Source organism: Phragmites australis, chromosome 4 (assembly GCF_958298935.1).
Source record: "Phragmites australis chromosome 4, lpPhrAust1.1, whole genome shotgun sequence".
Lineage (NCBI taxonomy): Eukaryota > Viridiplantae > Streptophyta > Magnoliopsida > Poales > Poaceae > Phragmites > Phragmites australis.
The window spans coordinates 38,366,683-38,391,115 of record NC_084924.1 but is presented as its reverse complement, the minus strand read 5'-3'; the positions used below and the strand labels follow the sequence as shown (position 1 = coordinate 38,391,115).

The 24,433-nt window shown below is 45.4% G+C and overlaps 2 protein-coding genes and 1 long non-coding RNA gene across 4 annotated transcripts; 1 reads left to right on the top strand and 2 right to left on the bottom strand.

Annotated features, from left to right (window-relative positions):
* The first annotated feature begins 930 nt into the window (after positions 1–930).
* On the top strand, positions 931–4,625 carry LOC133916397 (uncharacterized). 2 transcript variants are annotated; one of them, XR_009909486.1, is made up of 4 exons: positions 931–1,216; positions 1,325–3,166; positions 3,254–3,420; positions 3,930–4,625. XR_009909486.1 is itself a non-coding variant. In XM_062360046.1 (3 exons), the coding sequence occupies exon 2, from the start codon at positions 1,540–1,542 to the stop codon at positions 3,151–3,153; it is 1,614 nt and encodes a 537-aa protein (XP_062216030.1). In that variant the 5' UTR covers positions 931–1,216; positions 1,325–1,539; the 3' UTR covers positions 3,154–3,166; positions 3,254–3,860. The 2 variants fall into 2 exon arrangements, 1 of the variants encoding a protein (XP_062216030.1); XM_062360046.1 differs by lacking the exon at positions 3,930–4,625 and having other exon boundaries at positions 3,254–3,860.
* A 1,848-nt stretch (positions 4,626–6,473) lies between these two features.
* Positions 6,474–9,965, bottom strand: LOC133916399 (uncharacterized). Its single transcript, XR_009909487.1, has 5 exons — positions 9,250–9,965; positions 8,633–8,906; positions 8,426–8,549; positions 8,208–8,302; positions 6,474–7,170 (listed from the first exon to the last, which is right to left on the bottom strand). It is a non-coding gene; the product is annotated as an uncharacterized LOC133916399 (long non-coding RNA).
* A 9,807-nt stretch (positions 9,966–19,772) lies between these two features.
* On the bottom strand, positions 19,773–23,064 carry LOC133916396 (heat shock cognate 70 kDa protein-like). Its single transcript, XM_062360045.1, has 2 exons — positions 22,682–23,064; positions 19,773–21,810 (listed from the first exon to the last, which is right to left on the bottom strand). The coding sequence occupies exons 1-2, from the start codon at positions 22,905–22,907 to the stop codon at positions 20,063–20,065; spliced, it is 1,974 nt and encodes a 657-aa protein (XP_062216029.1). The 5' UTR covers positions 22,908–23,064; the 3' UTR covers positions 19,773–20,062.
* Positions 23,065–24,433: the final 1,369 nt, after the last annotated feature.

Genomic DNA, 24,433 nt, shown 5'->3' with positions numbered 1-24,433 from the left:
CTAACCAAAAGCACGCGGGGAGGAGATCGATGATTCCACAAACAGTGCGCTGCATGTGGCCATTAAGCACTGATCAAAGCACAAAGCGAGATCAACGTGCGTTGGGGGCTTCGAGTCACACGCAATCGCCGGAGCCATCTGATGCATTTTACCACTTGCCACTATTGTGCAAATCTGTCATCTGAAAAGGAGTCTCCTCATCAAATAAAGGAGAATCCGCCTACAGTATCTGGACATCCATAACACTGCTTGCAGTTGCAGCTATCAAGGGAAAGCTGCAATGTTCTAGTCAAACCATCCCATGGATGGACGTACCACTTTTTTCTTATTTTGTGTACTGACCACAATATCCTAATACGTTACTAGTTCCAAAAAAAAAAAAATTATACCACTAATCCAGTTGCAATAGATACAACCCTGGAGGACGGCGACGTAAATTCCCTCATAAACAAACTCTTCACGACCACCCATGCAAGGTCTCTGCATTTTGCAGTATTTGTTATCCCAAGTTTGAAACACAAAAAGAGAAATCACAGAGAGACGGAAGCAAAGCAAGATGGGTGGGACACAGAAAAAGAAAAGCTAAAACAAGGAGGTCGAGAGTGGGGAATGCTGAGAGGAGAGACTAGAAAACAAATTTTATAAAATTCTATTTAAAAAATCTTTATAAGATCTTATTTATATTATACATCTCATAATCTAACAATTAAAAAAAAAAGATTGAGTTGCTTTTCATCCACGGAGTCCACCCACCCCACGCTGACTCCCACCCTCTCCACCTCACCGCATGCTTCTTTTCCCCGCGGTGAGTTGCCAGCGTGCCACTGGCGGGCCCCGCCCCTTCCTCCTCGCCGATGCGTTGATCCAGCCGTCACCGTCAAATAACGGCCCCTCACCCCACCCCGTTCAGGCTCCTTCTGGGGGAGGCCGCGGGCTTACCTCCCCTGGCAGCGCCCACCGGCGCCTGCCTTCCTTTAACTTCCCCGCCTCCGTTACCGTCTCCCCTTTGCCCACCTCCCCCACCCGCTGTGCTCATCGATAGGAACGAGCCCGTGTCGATTTGATTCGGCTTCGCTTAGTTTTGTTCGATTTGATTTATTGTAACCCGGTAGGAAGGGGAAAAGGAGGGATCTTTGATTCGTTGGTGGCTGTTCGTTCGGATGGTTGGAGGCGGTGCTCGGATTTGAGAGCTCCGAATTTCTTGGACGTCCCGTAGGTACGTGGTTCTCTTTCGGTTCGATTGGATCCACTTTTTGTGGATTGGTGGTTCTTAGATTTGGTTCTTGGATGGAAGATTGATGTGGTTTCCCTGCGTAATTTGAAGGTAAAAAGATTTTTTTTCTTCTCGGCCGGCGGATGGACGCGAGGGAGGTGTGAAGCCTGGTCGCTAACTCATGCTAGTGGAGAGATTCGGGGGAGAGGAGCGCGCGGTGAGGAGGCGGTGGAGGCGGAAGCGCCGACGAATTGATCAGTGCAGCGACGAAAGGGGCTTAGCCGGCGGGCGAGGAGAGCAACGCCAGGTGGACGACGGCCGCCGCCATGGGCGAGTCGCTGCTCACAGCGCTCTCCATGGACACCGCCACGGCCCACCACCCGCACCAGGGCCCCTCCACCTTCCTCTCCATGGACACCGCCTCCCACGACGACTTCGACCCCTTCTTCCCGCCTCTAGGGCCCTTCCGCCGCTGCCTCCATACAGCGGCAGCCGCCCCCCCTGACATCAACCTCCCCCTTGCCGCTGACGCCTCTCCGCCACCTCCGGCGCTGCAGCCCACCGCGCTGCACGACTCCAACGTCGACATGCTAGATGTCGGCCTCGGCTGCCCGCAGCTCTACGACTCTGATTCGCCCGCCGCCCCCGGGGCTACCTCGTCCCCGGCAGCTGCCGCGACTACCATGGTCGCCGTGTCGCACACCAGGGGCTCCAGTTCCAGCGCCGCACGCAAGTGCGTCAAGCGTAACGATAGCATCTGGGGCGCCTGGTTCTTCTTCACCCACTACTTCAAGCCGGTCGTGTCGGCCGACACTGGTGACAAGGCAAAGGCAGCCACCGCTGGTGGGACTGGTAATAGCGCCACACTGGACGCTTTCCTGGTGCAGCACGACATGGAGAACATGTACATGTGGGTGTTTAAGGAGCGGCCGGAGAATGCCCTGGGGAAGATGCAACTGAGGAGCTTCATGAATGGGCACTCACGCCTTGGCGAGCCACAGTTCCCTTTCAGCGCGGAGAAAGGGTTTGTGCGCTCGCACCGGATGCAGCGTAAGCACTATCGTGGGCTCTCAAACCCGCAGTGCCTGCATGGGATTGAGATTGTGAGGGCGCCAAACTTGGCAGGCGTACGTGATGCTGATTTGAAGAGGTGGGTGGAGCTCACTGGGAGGGATGTCAGTTTCTCGATCCCAACCGAAGCAAGTGACTTTGAGTCATGGAGGAATTTGTTGAGCACAGACTTTGAGCTCGAGAGGCCAGCAAGCGCCGCTCCAGCAAAGAGCAGTTCACATGGGCACCACAAGAAGTTGCTGAATGGTTCTGGCCTTAACCTCTCGACACAGCCATCCAATCATGGTTCTGGGGATGGTCTGGACATCTCAGCCATTTGCAACAAGCGTAGAAAGGATTCCTCGCCTGCTGCCATCGAAGAGGATTGCAGCAATTCAAATTCAGACAAGGTCCAGGACATGGATGTGAGCCACGCATTTGAACCATCATGGATGAATGACTTCTGTGGTGTGATGCGCCATGCTTCTGGGCCAGTAACTGCTGCAAAAACAATATATGAGGATAGCAAGGGCTACTTGATCATCATTAGCCTTCCTTTCGCTGATATACAAAGGGTGAAGGTTTCGTGGAAGAATACTCTTAAAAATGGGATAGTTAAGGTATCATGCACTAGCATCGGTCGGATGCCATTCGTGAAAAGACATGATCGGACCTTCAAGTTGGTGGATCCTGCCCCCGAGCATTGCCCACCCGGAGTGTTTATCCGGGAAATCCAACTGCCTACCCGGATCCCTGAAGATGCTACTTTGGAAGCATACCGTGATGAAACAGGAACATGTCTAGAGATTATTGTCCCTAAATTCCGTGTTGGTCCTGAAGAACATGAAGTGCATGTGTCCATGAGGCCACCCTCGTCGTGGTGCCAATGAAAACATGTTCAAGGTGTGTGATGGACATTCTTGTAGTAGTTAGTAGCCCATTCTTGTTAGCTTCTCTTTACTGATATTTTGTTGTCTGCTAATCTTCTAGTTTGCGAGAAGACATGTCGTGCGAAGGTTCCCTGTTGTTATCATAAAGCACAGTACAACAAATGCAGCTCAGTTTTGCTAATTGTGACGGGAAACAGCCCTGATTGATTGAAGCATTGTGGTAGTTGGCAATTGCAGCATTTGGAACATTTTTGGAATATGCTACAGGTCACAAGGAACATATCTGCATTACTTAGTTCTTTGTTTCAATATGTTTGTTTGGGGATACCATATGTATTACTTTTGTTTTGGCTGGAATTTTTGTTGTGTCAAAAGGTTGCTTGTCTGCTCGATGTGCTTCTATCTGTGTATCACTGACGCGAGCAATCTGCTTGTTCTACATAATGGCTCCTGGATAACTGTATAGGCATTTATAGTCATTTTCCATAGATGGTAAGAAAGTTTGGTTTTGGGCATTCTTGGAAATTTCATCTCAAATAGATGAAGCTACCACATGTCAGTGCCTTTAGGATTTGTTGATGTTCTCATGGGAAATAGTGGTTTTTTAGCATTTGTGAATGTTTTGCAGGAATTTCTGTAAGATGATTGTAATCTATTGAAAAATGTATCTTATCTGTTATCAATATAGAAGTGGTTATTGTGTATCAGTAATGCGTTTTATACTATTACAGTTCAGCGCATTCAGTATATGGTCTAATCAGTATTATTCAGTACAGGTGTTTGGTTCAACCGTCGGGACGCCTAGGGTCACCGCTGGGAACGCAAAGGGTACAGGATGGGGAAGGGAGGATGGATAAGAGAACTAACTGAAGGCCCCACCGTTGCAAGTCCGCCATCTTGGTTGCTCGTTGTTGAGATGAGGAGTGATCCTAAGCTCGCCGGCATTTGGAGCACATAGCGGTGACATGGTTCTAATGTGAATTGAGCGCCGGCGATGCGGATCCAACCTCCATGGCACGGTAGCGCTACAAATCCGGCGAAAAGGGGGGCATCGACGTAGCAGATATGGCAGGAAAGTCACGGTGGCGACGTGGATCCGGTGAGGTGGAAGCGACAACGGCTTGGATCCGACAAGAAGGGAGCGATGGCAGCACATATCCGAGGGGGTGGGGGCGGGGAGCGACGACTGTGTCCTCGCTGGCCGCCGACAATTGATCCAGTGGAGAGAGAGATGACCAGACGACTGTTGATTTAGGGAAAAGTTGGACAAGTGAGAATAGTGTTCGTCGGGGTGTGGATGACGGTATGTTGGGAGTTCGGTAGTTCTTTTTATTTTTTATTTTTTCGATTGTTTGGTAGATTTCTTTTTTGGCTCACTTTTTTTCTTGCCCAACTCGAATTTTGGCATTGCGTCGTAATATCTCAGGTTTGATTGAACTGTTATTTCTACCATAACTATTAACAACACACAATATGTGCTAGTAGGAATTTCTCCAGAAAACTTTCCAATGTATAATAGAATTTGTGTTGCAACGAGCTTGTACAACACATCCATATAATGCTAAAAATATATATGTACAACGTATGACCATCGACCCGGATTATCTAGGTCACATTATACGTTCCAAACTAGCGTCTTGAAGTGGTATACCCCGTTGCACCGTAATTCGGATCATCCTAGAGATCTGGTGACCATGTGAGGACTTTCACCCGCATCGTTTTCATGTCCTCGGCGGCAAGTTGCTGTGTTGTTTTCATGTCCTCTGGAGGATAATCTTTTGTTGATACGGTCGCTGCTGACTCGCACACGAGAGATAGGGCTTCGATAGCGATTTGCGAAGGGGCACCGTGGCGCCTTCTACCAACATGCTACCCCTCTTATCTTTTCGATAAGTGGCCTCGCGTTCACCAAAGGGCAACATTTCGTGGGAGAAAGAAGCAGGTGCAGACATAAATAGCTGGTGCTGGCCCATGAAAAAAATGGCAACTTGGAGAGCACTGGGGAGCTGGGGTTAACACATTTGATAAGCCGACTTTTCACATCGTGGAGTATTGGAAGCAGTAGCTGTCGCTTATGATAATCCTGCTTTTTGGCTGTGATCTGTGTTGTGGATAAGCGTCCCGTTTGCTTTGGTCTTGTGTTCAGACTTTTGAACGCGTGACTGAAGAAAAGATTTTGCTTTTGGTTGAATGCTTGCTGTTCGGGAGATCAGGACCAGAGAGATCTACCTAAAAATGTTGTCTAATTTAGGAGTTTTCCCCTATTGATTTGCAAAGGAAAGGAAAAGGCAAAAATAAAATAAAATAAAAGAGAATGGAAAAGAAAGAAAGGGAAAAAAATGAGCCGACCGAATTGGGCGGCTTCAAGGCCCAAAAGACGAAGTAGCCTAGCCTAGCTCACTCCCAGTCCTCTTGACCCATCGCCTAGAGCTGAGGGAAGAAAAGGGATCAATATCTCTCTCTCCCGTTAGGGCGGGTGCAGGACAGCATAGCGGTGGTGTTGCAACCACCTGCTCTTCCCTAGCCAGGGCACGTGTGCGGCCCGAGTGGGACGTGGCCTTCTCCTCCTCTCTCTATTTGAGGAGCCGGACTCCTCTGCTTCTCCCACAACTCGACCCCCAATGCCTTCTTCCTCCACTGCACCTTTTTTACTCTTGTCTCAGACAGAAATCCAGCAAGCTCCAATCCCGTCGTCCCCTTGTCGGCTTGACATGTGGCTATTGGAGCATACCCCCTCGGCCTATGCCCACACGCACGATAGGGCCGAACCCTAGGCGGTGGCTTGGTGTCCGGCTCCAGTGACTAGTGGCAGCATGCATCATCCCCTGTAGTCTCATGCAATCGTGTTTGTGTTGCTGCTGGTGAGGCTGCTGGTCTTGGTCTGCTCCAATCCAACTAAGCTTGCTATGTATGGCTTGTCCAACCCTTGCTATGGACTCTGATGCCTATTGGATGTAGCCCATTTTGTCCTTATATAGTCAGGTCAAGTAACCATGCTCCGAGTTTTCGAGTGTAACATTTTTGAATTATATAACTTCCCAAAATCTAGAAGCCTCATTCATAATTCAGAGATGGTTTCCGTATAGAACACAATCAACTGTCTGAAATATCGACACATACTTTATTTACCCCGCACCGATTATAAACTTATTGGATCGAGTTAAGGACATATGTATGGTGAATACTACTCATTCTAAAAATATATCATATTTATAATATATATAATTATTTATTATTTATTTCTCATCAGTGGTCACACATGCCTAGGATCTAAGATAAGATGTTGAAAGGCTACATTTAGTAGTAACCCGCGGAGCAATTTTTTATGACATAATCATGTTGTTAATGTTTTTCTACCTATGTTGCTTAATTGCCGTGTTTAATAATGCTTTGAACATGAGTAGCTTAATTATTTTGATTAAAGCCTATGAAATGTTCTCGTTCATGTATGTATTTTCTACATATGGAAATTATTGTATTCAAATAGCTGTTATATTTGGATTTATTTATTTAAATAAAGATAGAAGTGTGTCGCTTATTTCTCACAAAATACAACAAATAAGACTGATATATGAGATTGTTTGTGATGGAAATTCTCCCTGCCGGCGTGTGAAAAGATTGCTGGTTTGATGTGGTCACCAATCAGGCAATCATCATGCCTAGCGCCTACCTTTGCTGCACTAGCCTGCCATACGGCTGCATCTGCTTCCACTGAATGTTAGTATGATACTAGATAGTAGTGCCCCGTTGGCGCGCCGCAGTATGACCCGTTGTTGAGTATAATTCAAATTCATTGTGCAATGTACTAAAGAACAAATATAATGAGATGTATGGGAGATTTTACAACATATTACCGATTAAAGGAATGTAAACTCTTGATGTAAAAAAATGGATAGGCTAGTCGTCAGTCACGGTTAAATTGAATCCTATCTTCCCCACCTGCTAGGCAATGTCTTATGCCTTCTCGAGTCAAGTAACACCATTTGTAGATATACAACATCACGAATGTAAGTGCTCCTGCAGATACCAATTGCATTCTTTAATTGTGTTAACAGTTTCTTCTGCATGTGCGGATGTACCAACAACAGCAAAGATTTATGGCATTGTTACACTCTGTTTTTGAATGAATTTTCTTTATAATTCATAGCACATATAAATATTTATGTTTTTAATTGTCAAAATGATCTCAAGGTTGCATACCACTACAAGGTGGGATGGTTCCTCGTTTACCACTTTCTACTACTTAAAGCATTGCCCCAACTATTAGTTCCCCGGTTGATTTTTTTTGTTCAAACCAATCCGTGGAGTACAATCAACTTGATTTCTTAAAATGATTATCATGGAAAGAGTCTAAAGAATGTAACAGGCTGCTAGAGCAGCAGCAACTATTATGAAAAAAAAATCAGAAATCATGATGTAAAATAACTGCACTAATTCAAACATCAGGAATGTAACACCCCTCTTGTTTGGATGCAACAGGGTGCCACTAAAGTCCTAATCTAGCAGTCTTAACAAATATAACAAATAATTCTGTAGAGTTAATCTATTAGGGGAAAAAATAAATAATCGGTTAATACATATAGCTTTAGCCCCACGTCTTAGGGGTAACATCCTAATATAGGGATAAAGCTTACAAACAAATTCATGAAGGATATAGCAGGTGCACATATTTACAGACTTACATGCATCATGCCGTAGCACACATAGACTGGGTATTCAATAGGATATATTATGTTTCCATCATTAGTAGTATCAAAAGATTTTGCAATTGAATCTGCGCTTAGAAATTCTTTTTCTTTGCCTGGTACCAAGGATATCATATAATCATTTATTTCATCAACAACTTCATTTGTAGGAGTCAATATAGCTCTTTCTGTTAGGTATTTTGTATTTGAGAAGTTATTATTAAATTATTGATATATTGTTTCAACCATTGTGGGTATTTTAGGAGCATTAGTGCAAATATGAAGATCATGTGGAATTTGTATCCAGCTAATAGTGATTTATACAAGTAGAACATGTGGCAGAATAGATGCAATTGGGAAAACAGTTACCTAACCAAAGAGACTTCATGTCCTTTGTATCTCACAACATCCGTCAGTGCACAAAACAATCACATCGGGACTCCATTCCTGGTTTTAACCTTGGGCTTAAAAAAAAAAAAAGAAACAGCTCCTATTGTAAATACATGAAAGAAGAGTAAAACTAACAACAAGCAATCATTATGCAAGACAGTGTGCAACAAAGAGGTCAATGTTGGGCTGAGCCTCACCTTATGTAGCGTGGGATGATGGCTGCCATGGAGTACACAGCTGGGTTCAGGCCATTCTCGCTGAGGAACTTGAGGAAGGCGGCCCGGCAGCAGCAGGGAAGTCTAGATATCACTGTCTTTTCAACTTCATGCAGATTACATGATGGTATGATGAATAGCACAAAAAAGAGATAAAAAACTGAAAAAAATTAATAGCAATGTTCTTACCTGATTATGAAATATAAAGTAGGCAAGGCAGATGTAAACCAATCCAAACGGGAGGATCAGGGGGGCTACAATAAAATATGTGAGTCCAAGAAGTCCAAACAAGAGAATCCGCAGAATTTTGCAATGATAAGGCATTGATGGAGCTTTGGAGTCATCCCTCTTGCAACATTTTTGCACACTTTCCCCACAAATGACAGAAAAGGGCAGCAGTTTGAGTGAGTTCGGATGTTATGCTTGTCCATGACGTCACCACATATGCAATAGAGAAAGAAGCCTGCACGGCAAGCACAAAACCAATGACAGTTTAGTAATGCACAGTTGAAATAGAGGTCAATACCAGACTAAAAAATATGCCTACACAGGTAGCATTTACATAGGCTATGTTTAAGCTTATATGCTTGTTACTAAGGCTATTAACTTAAGAAACAAAGATGCTATATCAATGTAAGTGTATCATGCTCACAGGAAAGAAAATGTCAATGCCATGTGAAGCATAGTATGAAGAACATGTTCCCAAAAGTAATTTGTGATAACTTTCTCTTATAACACTCCAAAAGATGGGCCAAGCATGTACCGTGTCATGATTCAATAAGACAGTCAAGAAATGCATGAGCTACCTGTGCTGGTACAATAACTGCAAGTCTTGAAGGTATTTCCTTTTGGATTAAGGAAAAATCTCGACTTGACCTAAGACTGAGCCTGTGAGAAGATTCACAAAGAACACAGTCCATATTGTAAACCGAAGCATCTTACTGCAAGCACTTCTCTCAATCCCATTAACAGAAACAAATCCCTGCATAGTCCAAAAAAGCTTCATTATTGAGGGCATATAAGAGGAAAGCAAGTGAAGAATGACAGATATCCTGAAATCAGTTGACTCACAATAGCTCTGCAAGGATAAAACAAAATAAAAGCCCAATTAGTGAGGCTGCCCTGTAAGGGTGGAGTGCCATCGCTGGGCCACCCGGGCTTGAGGCCGCTCGAAGATGGAGGCGGCGGCGGCACAAGAGGTAAGACGCGTGGGTCGTGGGGAGGCGATGGAAGTGAAGGGGGACACCGTGCATGGGCCGCAGTGTCGCCATCACGCGGAGGAGGCGGAGGGTGGTGGCGCGGCTGCAGTCGGGGGACCATGGCGGCGCTGAGGCAGGTGGCCCAACGTCCTGGCCGAGCGCCCTCCTCTGCAGCGGCAACGGGGAGGTGGTGGTTGGGGGGGGGGGGGAGGCGGAGAAGCTAGCGCTGGCGGGAAGGCGCGAAGACCGGACGCGGTGGTGGTGGCGGCGCAGATGCGAGCGTGAGATCGAGGGCAGAGGTCTCTGGAAGACTCGACCGAGCAAACTCCGGAAGAAGTCGAGAGAGCGAGCTCCATATCGAACGGCTATCATCAGATGGTGCTCGGATCCGATGGTGCATACACATTTTGCTGACGTGGATGTCCTGGTTGGCGTAAATGGGACCACATTTAGATAATTAAGACTAAAACATAGCACGCTTTTGGCGCGCGATATTGACCCATCGCCGAATGCAAAGAGTGAGATCCAGCAGTTTGATGTATATGATAGGCACAATATCAGATTTGGTACAAAGGTAAATTTACAAATATTTAGATTTGTTGAAGATTAGTTTTCGATAATATGTTCGTAAATTGACTGAGTACCTTTGAGAGTAGAGATTAATCACAACACGAGATAAACCGATGTATACAGGTTAGGTCTCCGATTAGAGTAATACTTTACGTCATGTGGGGGTGTCACTGTTTTATATTGATGATCTCGAGTACAAGTAAAATGGCTAAGATTATTACAAGGAGTTGATTGGATCTAATCTATCCTAGAGTTAAAGTCGTCAAGTAATGCATCTGTTGTTGTCTTTCGTGTTACTCATAGTTCCTTGTTCGCGGTTCTCCTCCCCCAACCTTTCCGCTTTATATAGGGGTGAGATACTGACTCTTATCTAATCGTAGTCGAGAGGGAGTTGTCTTCCTTGACATCCAAGTAGATATATCTGCTTTGAATATATGTCGTATCGGTTTGGATAACCAATCTAATCCTTCTCGGTATGTACTTGCTTGATTCCGGGTGTATCAAGTATCGCTGATTCGGTTTTGTGATATCTGGAATTGTCGAATATGCGTCGTATATACCTTGTTAATATATGATGTACTCCTTATGCGCATATACCCCGTAGTTAAATATTCAATAGTAGCTCCTAACTCTACTCTGGAGGAGAGATTTCTATAAGCAGCCACTTAAGTACTGCCAAATTTAAGTTTGGTCGAGCAAAGTGGATTAGGCTCATGGTTGAAAGAATTAAGTATGGATGGATTCTTTTTCGAGTATCGAGTGGAAGCTCAGTCGGGTCAAGCATCCTGTGGCTAACCGCACTCGAGACTTGAAGAAACTCAACTGATCGATACCCGACTCCGAGTAGAGTTTAAAAAAACTTTTCAAAATTTGAAACGGCAGGTATGGGCGCATTTAATGCGGGCAGAAGGGTATGCAGAGATTCGCACGTCGCCATCATTCCTTTTTTCACGCCGATTGAGGCGTTGTAAAGGTGGGAGTGGTTGAAACGGCGTTAACTTTTTGGTTTTTTACTTGTAAGACCCAGACTTGCAGCGACCATTCTTCGTCCTTTGCCATCAGTCTTTCTACACAAGCCTCTCAGCTTTCTCCGCTTCAGCGCGCACCACCGCTAGAAAGAAGTTTAGATCCATGGATCCCAACTCTTCCTTGATGATTCCGACTTCCTCCTCGCCAGAGAAGCAGTCGGACGCAGCAGCCGCCAGTGCCTTGCCTAATCAGTATGACGAGGCGAGGTTCATGATTGAAGCCTGGACACCCTCAGCTATGCAAGAAACTCGACTGGAGGAACTCGAAGCAAAAGGAGTGGTGCCATCGCGTAGCCTAGTCGAATGGAGGATGGCATCGTGTGAGAGATTCCCTTCCTGCAAGATCGAGTATGAGTTCGTAGTTTTTGAGTCTTTCTTCCATTGTGATTTTAACATCTCTCCTTCCAAATTCCTTCTCAATGTGCTCGATCAATACCAGATTGAACTCTACCACCTGAACCTTAATTCGGTCACCATGTTGAGTGTTTTTGTTCATTTTTGTGAGGCTTTCCTTGGCATCGAGCCAAGTTTGAATCTTTTAAGTATTTTTATAAACTGAAAAGGATTACCAAAGATAAATGTGTTGGAGGATGTGGTTTCCAGTTGAGGAGTGGGATGAGAAACTCCTATATCTTGGTTCCCCTAACTTCTCTTGGTCGAAGGATTTGAAAAAACTTTGGTTTTACATCTCCAATCCCGACCCGATCGGTTTTCCTTTAGTGTATAGAGGTTTTTTTTCTGTCCAAAATCTTTTTTGGACGCAAGAGCATCGAGAGTCCAGCCACACCACCTAGTTCGCCAACAAGATTGACATGCTGAGGCAATTTGGCCTTACTAGGTGGTATGTGGCTAGAGACTTCATTAGTAAGGGATTGAGTCCCTTGAAGGCGCGAATGTGCCTAGCTTGGGAGTACAGTGGGGAGAAAGATGCTTCCAGGGATGCATCTGGATGTAAGGCTCAGTTAGCACTTTACCCTTTTCGTTTGGCTATAATCTTCGAGCTTTGTCGAGTAAACCTTTCTTTTCTTTTTCAGTCTTGTCTGCCCAGGATGTCACCGCTCGGCTGAACAAGCTTTTTTTCTCCGGTGCACCGGAGTGTGGCATTGCGCCTTACTCCTTAGCGAATCCTCGACCAGACGTAAGGATTTTCTTAATGGAACAATAAGACATGTTATTGTCTATTTGTTATGACTTGTCTGTGTGACTGCATGCTCCAGTTTTCCATCAAGAACATATCCTTTCAAGCGAGGTCTTTGATCTCGACGACGCTACTTCCACCGATGCCGTCGACAAGGGGGGAGGATCGACCAACGAGGAAGTCGAGGGGTCTCTTCGATTGAAGAGATCGTCCCCGTCTTCTCATTTGTTGCCAGATCTGTGCCCTCTCAAGCGCAAGCGAAGGAGCCCTCAGGTATGCTGATTGAAGTTTTTATTATCTTCTTATTTCCTTTCTAATTATCAAGTAGATACCTGAATGCATTCGGTTTGGATGAGTGTTCTTTTGTTAGGGAACGGCGAGCGTACTAGCTCAATCACCTCCTCGAGCAACTGCCGCTCTCGATGACCCAGCCGAAAAGGTAACTCTTCTCGAGTTATCGATTTTCTTTAGATCATTCTATTAATGATGAGTTGCATGGATGGCTCTTTTTTAGGGACGTCTAGCGCGTCCTCGCAATCGCCAATTCGAGGGACCGACATGCCTGATGACTTTACTAGAGAGGTAATTTCAGTCGAATTATCACTCTTTAGTTGGTCATACTTTCATTCGATAATGCATTCTTATTATCTGTTTCTTTGCAGACTACTGATGACTTAACTCTGCTTGGTCCATGTGTAGCTCCTCCACCGGCTCCGCCTACCGGACCAAGAACAAAGAAGGTGATCACAAAAAGGCTAAAGTCAAGCATCATTTCACACTTTCCTATTTCAAAGAGGTTTGTCCTAGATTCTGATCTCAACTGGTCGATTGGCAGTCCTTTCTTTTCCACTTCTCTTATTCTATTGATTGCAGACTATCAACTAAGGCGCAAACCAAGATTGCCAGCGTCTCGACCAGCCATCCGGGGCTAACTTCCTCAGTTGACTCGTCCTCGGCTCCAATTAGAGATCATGCCTCGAGCGCGCCCGAAGAAGACCCGCAGCTCAGGGGAAGTGAAACTTCAATATCAATTCCGATTGATGATCCGTGGGCGACGATAAAAACTCTTCTCCAGGCTACAAGCGCTCAGGTAGCTGCCACCGAGGCCAACCACCACAAGAAGCTCAAAGCCAAGAGGGAGAAAATTGAACGTAAGTTTGTTCTTGATCACAAGTGTGTGATTCGATTATTGGGTGACTGGCAAATAATTATTATTCAGTTTACCTTTTTTAGGCCTTGAGTCCTCCAGCAATAACAAGGAAAAGCTTCTTCCTGATGCAATGAAGAAGGTTAACGATGATGCCAAGTTTTGGAAGAGACTCATGAATCAAATGAACACTGCTCGAGCTGAAAAGAAGGCGATGATGTTTGAAAGGGATGCTGTTGTCCTGGCTCTTCAAGAGCTGAAGGAGCAGACCCTCGACCTCATGTCCCAAGCAGCCTCTGCAAGCGCTGCCACATTCTAGGTATTCTCAAAAGCTATAACCCTGCGTTCGATACCTCATTGGTGACAGTCGGGTTCAATTGCACTAGCGAGGAGACCACAAAACTTGTAGAAAGCGTCCAGTCGGTAATTCTAGCTTTTGTCGAGTCATTGAGTCTTAGTTTGCCTAGTGACGATAGTGAGGGGAGTCCCTCAGACTGATGGTCCATCCTGTTTTGGCACTTGTAAGACATATTTTATGATTTGAGAATGCACGCAGCAATGCTACATTTTACTAATCTATTAGCGCGTTCGTCGTTACATCAAGACCTATGCTTCAACGCAGCGCTCTGCACCGAAGAGGAATGAGAATGGTGGTGATCTCGACCGGATCATTGACCAAGCTGCCATTGAGGTCTTCGGCGGTGGAGCCCCCTAGTCGTCACCAGTGAAGGAGGCACGGTCGCCTTCTCCCTCGACAACCGCCAGATCGCCTTCGCGCCAGGCAGAAGACCACTCGGTGTCATTGGCGCCGGTCAGCAGCTCCAGCAGGGCCTTCGCCTCGGCCACTTCTCTTGACACTTAGAAGACCAAATTCCCCTTGTCTCTTTTCCGATCTGCCCGAATCTCGAGGGCGAGATTCTTTTAAGGGGGTAGATTTGTCACACCTTGATTTTCAATTTTTGAAAATTTCTAAAATTTTAACAGATTAGATTATTTGTTGAATAATTAGAATAGGAAAATGCCTATTTTCTAAATTCAAATTCAAATTTGAATTAGGATTATTATTGGTTGGATGCATTAATGCTGGAGTTAGGCATTTAGGGTTTTTGTTTGGCTTTATTTGAACTGTTTGCTTTACAATAGAATTAGCAAAAAGATTAGAAATGAGAAGTTGAAAAGGATTTAGAAAAAATAAATAAAAAGGGAAAAAGATAAATCCTAACCCAATCCGAGCTTGCCTTCCCTCTCCCTTCTCTCCCCGCCTCGGCCCTAACCCACCACCTCAGCCGGCCCACTCTCCTCCCCTTCCCTTCCCACCTGGGCTGCGCCTGTTCTGCACCAAGCTCGCCTAGCTAGATGAACGAGCCAGCCCACGCCTAAGCCACTCGCCGCCTCCCTCCGCCGAAGGCACCCTCAGACTTTCTGCCTCTGCTCTAAGCCATTGTCAAGTGGGGCCCATCCGTCAGGACGTCTCTACCTTCGGACGAACTCTGGTTCGTTCACGAGACCACCACGCCACCATGGAATCCATGCGCAATCTATGTGGGAAAACATCTCGAAGCTTACTAGTCGAATCCTCGTGAGCCCCCAAGACTGATTGTTGCCTTATCCCTATCGTTTCCGTGTTTAAACGAGGTAATCAAGCTCGGATTCTACCCGCTACTGCCATAGTCCTAAACGAGCACGATTCGGCCTCCCCTCGCCTCATCACCTTTAAATACCAGCCTTTACGCCCTCCCCGAAGCTCGCCGATCTTTTTCCCCAACTTGCCGAGTCGATTTAGACGTCGTAGCACCTCTACACCGCAGCTCCGCCACCTGTGGCTGCCATTGCACATATCGAGCTTCTCTGGTGGTCCTCTACCCCTACCAATGCTATGGTTGAGTTGCCCGAGCCCCTGTGCATTGATTCCGCCGCTCATTGGAGTCCAGAAGCCGTCGAAGCCCGACTCTGGCGAGAAGTCCGGTCGTCCGCCGCCGCAACCAAGCTGTCGCTGCCCTTTTGTCCACGGTAAGTTTCTTACGCCGATTCCACAGACCACCCATCATTGTCGTGCACTCGGTGCACAAACCCAAAGCCGTCGGATCTAGATTCAACGACTCAGACTCATCCCGCCAACCAGTCAACCCTAGATCTAGTCATCGCCTACGTGGAAGACAAGTGGATGACATGTCAGCGCCACCTCAGCCGATTTGCTTACATGTCAGACATGTGTTTGCCACGCAAGCCTTTAGAGCCGAGTTAGCCTCAGTCTTACACATAGGTCGCTATTTAGCTTAATAAATTAGATCTAGGTCCTGAATTTTGCAGTAAACCCCTTAGACCTTTTAAATATTAGTTTTAGGTCCTACCTTTTTACATAAAACTCCCTGGACTTTAATAAATTAGATATTAGCTGTTATTTTTGCAGCAAAGCCCCTGTTTAGTAAAAGCTTCATAATTTTTTTGTCGTAGCTCCGTTTTAAGTGATTCATGCACCGTTAGATTTGTTTTTCCGAGCCCTATCTTTATAGATAGGTTTGTCTTGTTGTTCTTTCGTTTTGTGTTCTGTTCTTAGTGTATTTTGTTTGTGTGCTTTGCCGGTAATTGTGCAATTAGATGACAACGCCCCGGATCAATTCGTGGAATATCAAGACCAAGAGCTAGAGTACACTGAGCAACAGTAAGGAGAAGGCAAGTGTGCTTGATCATCTTGAACCTATGATTTAAACTGTTTTGTTTTAGAAAATCTCATGCAGTGTCTATCAATATAATAGGCAGTCACCTATGTTAGGATTTTCTCTAGATTTTCTCTTATGATCCCTTGGAACCTAGATGGTTTATGGTTAGGAATCTTTGGTGGGTAGATTGCTTAGCCATACTTTTGGAATACTAATGAACATATGAAACAATGGTGGTTAACTTGTTAATGGTTTAGCAACATGGAACCCTAGGCCTTGAGCATAGGGATGTTGGTGATAGTGGTGATGGTTATGTGGTTGGTTTAGTGTTTGCTCAAGTGACCTAATTAATGACCGGTTCATGGAGCGACAACCTGAGAAGTTCCGTACAAACACGAGACTGATATGGGTAGGCTTAGCCGATTAATTAGAATTTTTCTAGTATTGTGTGGGCCATATGGGAGGCGTGGATGAGGGAAGTTAATTCTCAGAAACCATAGAGCACAAGAGGGGGCTTCTAAGTGGCAGCACCTGGCGATGAAACCTGGAGTGTTGGTGACACATACTGGAAAGATTCTTTGTAAAGACTTCGTATTGATCTTCTGGCAACATACTACTGGTGTGTGTATAGTGCTTGGATGGCATTACAACATAGAGACTTTAGTCATCTGCTTGCAGGTGACTCGTGGAAAAGTTATACAACCTCTGCAGAGTATAAAATATGATATATCAGCCGTGCTCACAGTCATGAGAGACTTAGATCCTCACATGAATAGTTGGTTTTGGGTATGAGAATGGTTGTGGTTATGGTTATTGTTTTGGTTATAGTACAAAAAGTATTACGTGGTTATGGTTTACAAGGTGGGGAGCCTTGTAGGTTAGTTGGTTGGTTATATGGGATACAATCACTTAATAACTGTTTAATGCTTTTCAATTATATTATTGTTTTTTTAACTCGCATTTACACAAATATACCATATGTCAGCATATTCTTGTCAAAAGCCTGCATGTTATTACTTTACCACACTTGTTGAGTACTCCATGTGTTCACCCTTGCTATCTCACATAATATATATGCTGCTCAGTAGAGGACTTTGAAGATTTTCAAGATGATGATCTGTTGTTCTACGAGTGTGTCTTTCAATCGATGCCTGTGGAGTGCTTGGTCGCCAATGCTTTCGTCCCACTACCGTCGTTTAGTCTGCTATCGTTTAGCTAATAGCGTTGTTTAGGTGAAGTCTTTAATGTAAAAGTTTAACGATTGTAGGCTAAAGTATTGCTTTTGTTTCGTCACCTATGATATCCTTATGTGTGATGAACTTTCTGTGCACACATAAACCGCACTTGGTTTTGTTCGTTAAAACCGAGTGTGACATGATCGCATATCTTTATGGGAGCCTAGATTCGGATATTTACATGAAGGTACCTGAAGGAATACCATTGCCGAATCAGGGTAGAGAAAATAGACACCTTTATAGCGTACAATTGAAGAAGTTGCTATATGAGTTGAAACTATCAAGTAGAATATGGTACAATTGTTTGAGTGAATTTCTTGAAAAAACGAGGCTACACGAATTGCACAAATTGTCCCTGTGTATTCATAAGAATGTCCTAGAATGGATTCTGCATAATATCTGTATACGTAGATGATCTGAATATCATCGATACAGAAGAAGAAATAGAGCAAGCAAGTTCATATTTGAAATCTAAATTTGAAATGAAAGATTTGGGTAAAATCAAGTTTTGCTTAGGCCTACAACTAGAGGATATGGCAGATGAAATCTTTGTACATCAGTCAAACTACACTCAGAAGGTGTTAGAGCGATTTGGTTTTGAAAAATTATTTCCCACTAAAACTCCCATGGTCGGAAGATTATTGCAAGCAGATCAGGATTCCTATAGACCTAGAGAAGAGGGGGAGAAAGTGTTGGGACCAGAATTTCCATACTTAAGTGCGATATGTGTGCTGATGTATCTGGCTAATTGCACTAGGTCAGACATAGCATTTGCAATAAACCTACTTGCACGATACAGTGCAGAGCCCACTAAAAGGTATTGAAAGGGCTTAAAGTATATTTTGTGCTACTTGCAAGGTAACAAAGATCTAGGTCTATTCTACAGAAAGAATCAGGACCTAATCTGTTTAGATACGTAGATGTTGGATATCTATCAAATCAACATGTAGTGAAATCACAGACTGACTGTGTTTTCTTATACGGTGGAATTGCAATTTCTTAAAAATCATCAAATAAAAATCTTGTATTTACTTCAACGGACCACTTGAAAATAACAGCTCTATATAAAGCTGCATGAGAGTACACATGGCTTAGAAGAGTGATCAATTATATCCATCAATCATGTGGTTTGAATACTACTAACACCCTTACCATTATCTATGAAGATAATATTTGTATGTATCGCACAAGTGCAATCGGGATATATGAAAAGCAACTTAACGAAGCATATTAACTTCAAGTTCTTTTATGCTCATGAATTGCATAAAATGAACAAAATAAAGATAATGCATATCAAATCATGTGAAAGTCTTGCAGATTTATTCACTAAGTCTATCCCTACATCTACTTTTGAAAAATGTGTTCGTGGCATTGGAATAATGAGATTTAGAGAGTTGCACATTTTAGCAGGAGAATTTTCACATAATACCGTTATAAAGAATTAAATCTTAGTCAAGAAGATTAAGTACACAAAATTAATCATGAAGATTACATGAAGTAATTTGGATAAAGTATACTCTAAAGTTTCTCATGTTAAAGTTTTTAATGAGATAATTTGTGTGACCATATCGTGAACTATCTACTTTTAAAAAAAAAAATTCACTAGTTTTTTGGGAGTTTAGAAATATCCAAGAGGAAGTGTTAGGAAAACTAAAGTTTTATAATATAATTTGGGTCCATTTTGATCTCTAGCGATTTGGTATTCTTGAAATATGTCTCTCTTTGAGATTAATTTTATTTCTTATAAGTTTTTAACATTATATATACACGACAACACATCTTATTATAAATACAGATAAAAAAAATAGATAGATTGTCGTTTTTACATTTGTTCTATTAAAAGATCATTAGATTTACACTTGATAGCAGCGGTTTTTCAAAATCTAACACAGAACGGACCAAAGGGGATTAACATGATTAGTTCTATCGTGTTTCTTCGTGTATCCGAAGAATATATATGACCGGAAAAATACAGGTAGCGGAACGGAGTGGGGAGGGGAATTCGATGTAGGAGCCCGGGCAAGTAAGAAGGTGCCTGCATCTTCAGAAGAAGAAATGTGCCTCGCAGGTTCAACATTTCAGTAACAGATTAGCCCCTAGAGCTTAGCAAGCCACCGTGGTTGCTGACCTTTATCGGATCTGATCATCCCTGAACGCTGAACCCTCTGTTTGGACCGACTCCCCCAGCACGAACAATAATCTGAAGCGCATGCATGACACAAAAATTAGCGACCAGTAAAAGCTGATCAAAATTGTGTGTTCAATAACTGTGGATTCCTTGCTTTGCTTGTAGAGTATCTGATTCTGATTGGCGCAACTGCATGAGAATGGCAGGAAGAGAACTCAAAGAAATGATGGAAAGAACAAAAATACTAGTATATTTCTCGACTCCTGAACTCGAGCACAGATTATTACAAGAACATACTGATGCTGTTCTTACAGATTATTTATTCTACTAAACCTAGTACATATTTTTTACTCTACTGAACCTAATAGTTATACCACTCGACACAAGGTATTAACACCAGATTATTCCACACAAACAGATGAGACGCCATGACGCGAGGAAAGACAATTCACAACTCTCTCCGGAACCTGCACGCAGGAACATCACCTCTAGCTCAATGCTTGTTACGACTCGCTTAGTCCACCTCCTCAATCTTGGGTCCGGCGCCGCTGCCACCGGCGGTGCCGGTGCCGGCGCCACCGCTGGGCACGTCCTCGTCCATGCCTGCGGCGCCCGCGTCGCCCTGGTACATCTTGGAGATGATGGGGTTGCAGATGTTCTCGAGCTCCTTCATCTTGTCCTCGAACTCCTCGTTCTCGGCGAGCTGGTTGCCGTCGAGCCACTTGATGGCGTCCCCGATCGCGTCCTCGATCTTCTTCTTGTCCTCGGGCAGCAGCTTCGACGCGATCTTCTCGTCCCGCACCGTGTTGCGCATGTTGTACGCGTAGTTCTCCAGCGCGTTGCGGGCCTCCACCTTGCGCTTCACCTCCTCGTCCTCGGCCTTATACTTCTCGGCCTCCTGCACCATGCGCTCGATCTCCTCCTTGCTCAGCCGACCCTTGTCATTGGTGATGGTGATCTTATTCTTCTTCCCCGTCGTCTTGTCCTCCGCCGACACGTTCAGGATGCCGTTCGCGTCGATGTCGAAGGTGACGTTGATCTGGGGCACGCCCCTCGGCGCCGGAGGGATGCCAGTGAGCTCAAACTTGCCGAGCAGGTTGTTGTCCTTGGTCCTCGTCCTCTCACCCTCGTACACCTGGATGAGCACGCCAGGCTGGTTGTCTGAGTAGGTGGAGAAGACCTGTTCCTTCTTGGTCGGGATGGTGGTGTTCCTCGGGATCAGCACCGTCATGACACCGCCGGCCGTCTCCAACCCGAGCGAGAGCGGCGTGACATCGAGCAGGAGAAGGTCCTGCACCTTCTGGTTTCCCTCGCCGCTGAGGATGGCGGCCTGGACGGCGGCGCCGTACGCCACAGCCTCGTCGGGGTTGATGCTCTTGCAGAGCTCCTTGCCATTGAAGAAGTCCTGGAGCAGCTGCTGGACCTTGGGGATACGGGTGGAGCCTCCGACGAGCACCACGTCGTGGATCTGCGACTTGTCCATCTTGGCGTCGCGGAGGCACTTCTCCACGGGCTCCATGCACTTCCTGAAGAGGTCCATGTTGAGCTCCTCGAACCTGGCCCGGGTGATGGTCGCGTAGAAGTCGATGCCCTCGTAGAGCGAGTCGATCTCGATGGTGGTCTGTGCGGTGGAGGAGAGCGTCCTCTTCGCCCTCTCGCAGGCCGTCCTGAGCCGCCGGAGCGCCCTGGGGTTTCCAGTGATGTCCTTCTTGTGCTTCCTCTTGAACTCCTGCACGAAGTGGTTCACCAGCCGGTTGTCGAAGTCCTCGCCTCCCAGGTGGGTGTCTCCGGCCGTGGCCTTGACCTCGAAGATGCCCTCCTCGATGGTGAGGATGGACACATCGAAGGTGCCGCCGCCGAGGTCGAAGATGAGCACGTTCTTCTCACCGGTGCGGGAGGCCTTCTTGTCGAGCCCGTAGGCGATGGCGGCGGCGGTGGGCTCGTTGATGATGCGCATGACGTTGAGGCCGGCGATGACGCCGGCGTCCTTGGTGGCCTGGCGCTGGGAGTCGTTGAAGTAGGCCGGGACGGTGACGACGGCGTTCTTGATCGTGGTGCTGAGGTAGGCCTCGGCGATCTCCCTCATCTTGATGAGCACCATGGAGGAGATCTCCTCGGCCGAAAATGTCTTCTCCTCGCCCTTATAGGTCACCACGATCATCGGCTTGTCGGCGGGGCCGGGGATGACCTTGAACGGCCACATCTTCATGTCCGCCTGCACGGAAGGGTCCGAGAAGCGCCGGCCGATGAGCCGCTTGACATCTGCATGGCAGAAACAGAGTGGTTAGTGACTGACTAGTGACTACTGGTGATAGCAAAACACGCTCCATGCACTTTTTTAAGCAGAATCACCGTTTGCTATATGTTTCCCCATTCGTGTGAGGAATTAATTTATATTTTTATTACTCAAGTTGCCGCGATCAGGTGTACCTGGTACTTTACGAATTCAACAGTTATCAATATCAATACTATATATTAAAGCTTCAAAAATTGAAGCTAAAGCACTGTAGCTACTGTTTATATGGCATATGTATGTATACATATATATGAATACAAATATGTATATATGTACGTATACATATATATGTATATATACATGTAAGTATGTATATACATATCCGTATATTTACATGTATAATATAATTTTTTAGAAAATTTCAGAAAAATAGCGAAAGGTATAATAGTTATATTGATAAATCGGCTGAAATAATCTAAAATGTACAGAAAAATATCTAAAACTAAAAAAAATATGAAACAAATTTTGTTAGATTCGCATTACTATCGTCTACGTATTAAAATTATGTGCAATCATAAAATAATATTATTTTCTTCATAATTAAATGAATGTGTTAAATATTAATAAATTTATAAATAAATATTGAGATGTGTAAAATTGATGAACAACGGACGCGACGTAGACACGCGAATCCACTAGTAAATTTTGTGCCGCCAAAACAGAGTGCAAACAGAGCAAGAAGCTGTGCAACAGCGCAAGTGACATCACTAGGTGACGTGTTCATCTCATTGGTCGCAATCACCGGGCCAGCATATACTAACTAGCACGATCACACCAAAACCACTGGGGAAAAAACATGAATTGTCCAAGGCAGGAGCAAGTAGAGGGGCAACTTACCAAAGACGGTGTTGGTGGGGTTCATGGCGACCTGGTTCTTGGCGGCGTCGCCGATGAGCCTCTCGGTGTCGGTGAACGCGACGTACGACGGCGTGGTGCGGTTGCCCTGGTCGTTGGCGATTATCTCCACCCGGTCATGCTGCCACACGCCGACGCACGAGTAGGTCGTGCCGAGGTCGATGCCGATCGCCGGGCCCTCTCCGCTGCTGCCACCCTTGCCCGCCATCTCTCCCTCTGTTTCCGATCAAGTCAAGCTACAATCGAGTCGGCGCGTGTAAGACTCGGAGCGGTTTGTGATCCGAGCTGCTCTGTTCTTCCGGTTGGCGGTGGATGTATGTATGCTTGCTCAGTTCTCTTAGTTGGTGCGATGAGGCGGGCGGATAAGGGAGTCCTCCTATATATAGGCGTCTGGCGGGGAGCGGCGGCGTTCGGGAAGGTTCGTGCAGAGGGGTATCTGGCGGTGGGAATAGCCGGGCGCGCGGGCGACGTCGGCTCGGGGGCGGGGAGCGTAATCGCGAGCCTGAGCGTTAGCTGGTGGAGGGTTCGGGCGGGCGCGCGACCTCTCCAGAACGGTGCCGGGATCGCTCGGTCGGTCGCAGGTTTCGTGCGGCTTCTTCGTTGCGGTGGGTTGGGTTTGGGGCTGGCGACTTGGCGGGACCTGAGAGCCGAACCGGGCAGGAGATTTTCTGGGGAACAAACCGCACCCCAGCAACAGCACGCGAGCGTTCCAGAGAGGCACAGAGGCGATTCGGTAGGCGACTCAGAAACGGAACGACTCAGTGGCGATCTAGCTGGCCTCCTCGCCTCCGACGCCCTCCCAGCGTCGGAGAAAGTGGTGGCTCGGCCCTGTGTTTAATACTATTTTAGTAGTTTAGTTTGTTAGATTAATTTATAGTTTGTGTTGTTTTTATTAGGTTAGGTGGTTATGTTTTTTATTAGGTTTAGGACTAGATTCATTGGTGTTTTATCACTTTATGGTTTCTCTGCTGAGGAGATATCCTAAGGGTCTTTTGTTCTTTAATCGGCTGATTTTGCTATATTAGTATCTGGAGGTGTTATTGTTTCTATATTTTTTAAAAGGGAAAGATGTATTCTACCTTTTTTTAATGAGATTGTTCAGTTAGTTTAGCGGTCTAATAGCGCTTTGCGCTGCTCATGGTGGCTAAAAAAATCTAATAGCCTTCAATGACCCTACCTTACCAGTGAAGGAGGTATCAGCGTCGGCTCATTCAATTCAGCTTGGCAGCGGCGTTCGGAGAAGTTTCAGCGTGGTGTTGATCAGAACTTATGTTTATATTGCTACGTTCTTTTCAGATTTCTAATTGTATTTGTTTATTACTGATTGAATAAAATCACCTTATTTCTAAAAAAGAAGATTTTCTGGGAGTGGCTCGGGTGTGTTCCGGCGCCAAGTGGAAAACACTGGAACCATGTAGTGTTTTATTCCTTTAGACCACTAGATTGGTTTCTTAATTGCTTTCTTTCTTTGATTTGTTCTCTAAAATGCTGCTTTCATTAATTCGTACTTTCTTCAGATGGTCTGTTTGGAAACGTTTAGAAGGGCATGTCCACCTTTTCTTGTGTCTGGAACTTGAGGGTGTTCCGCAAGACGGCTCCATATCGCTAAGTGTTAGCTAATAGTAGGTATTATTAATATTATGGTTATATGGCACAACTAGGAAGAGGCTGGTGGCTCGTGTGATCAGCCTCTTGGTTGCAAAGCAAGTTCTTATAATCAGTCATTGCTAGTTG

Excerpts from the sequence above, each read along its gene's own strand:
- LOC133916397 (XM_062360046.1), top strand. The coding sequence starts at position 1,540 with ATGGGCGAGTCGCTGCTCACAGCGCTCTCCATGGACACCGCCACGGCC.
- LOC133916396 (XM_062360045.1), bottom strand. The coding sequence starts at position 22,907 with ATGGCGGGCAAGGGTGGCAGCAGCGGAGAGGGCCCGGCGATCGGCATC. Across the intron at positions 21,811-22,681 it reads CCCCACCAACACCGTCTTTG|ATGTCAAGCGGCTCATCGGC; the intron begins GTAAGTTGCCCC and ends TCTGCCATGCAG.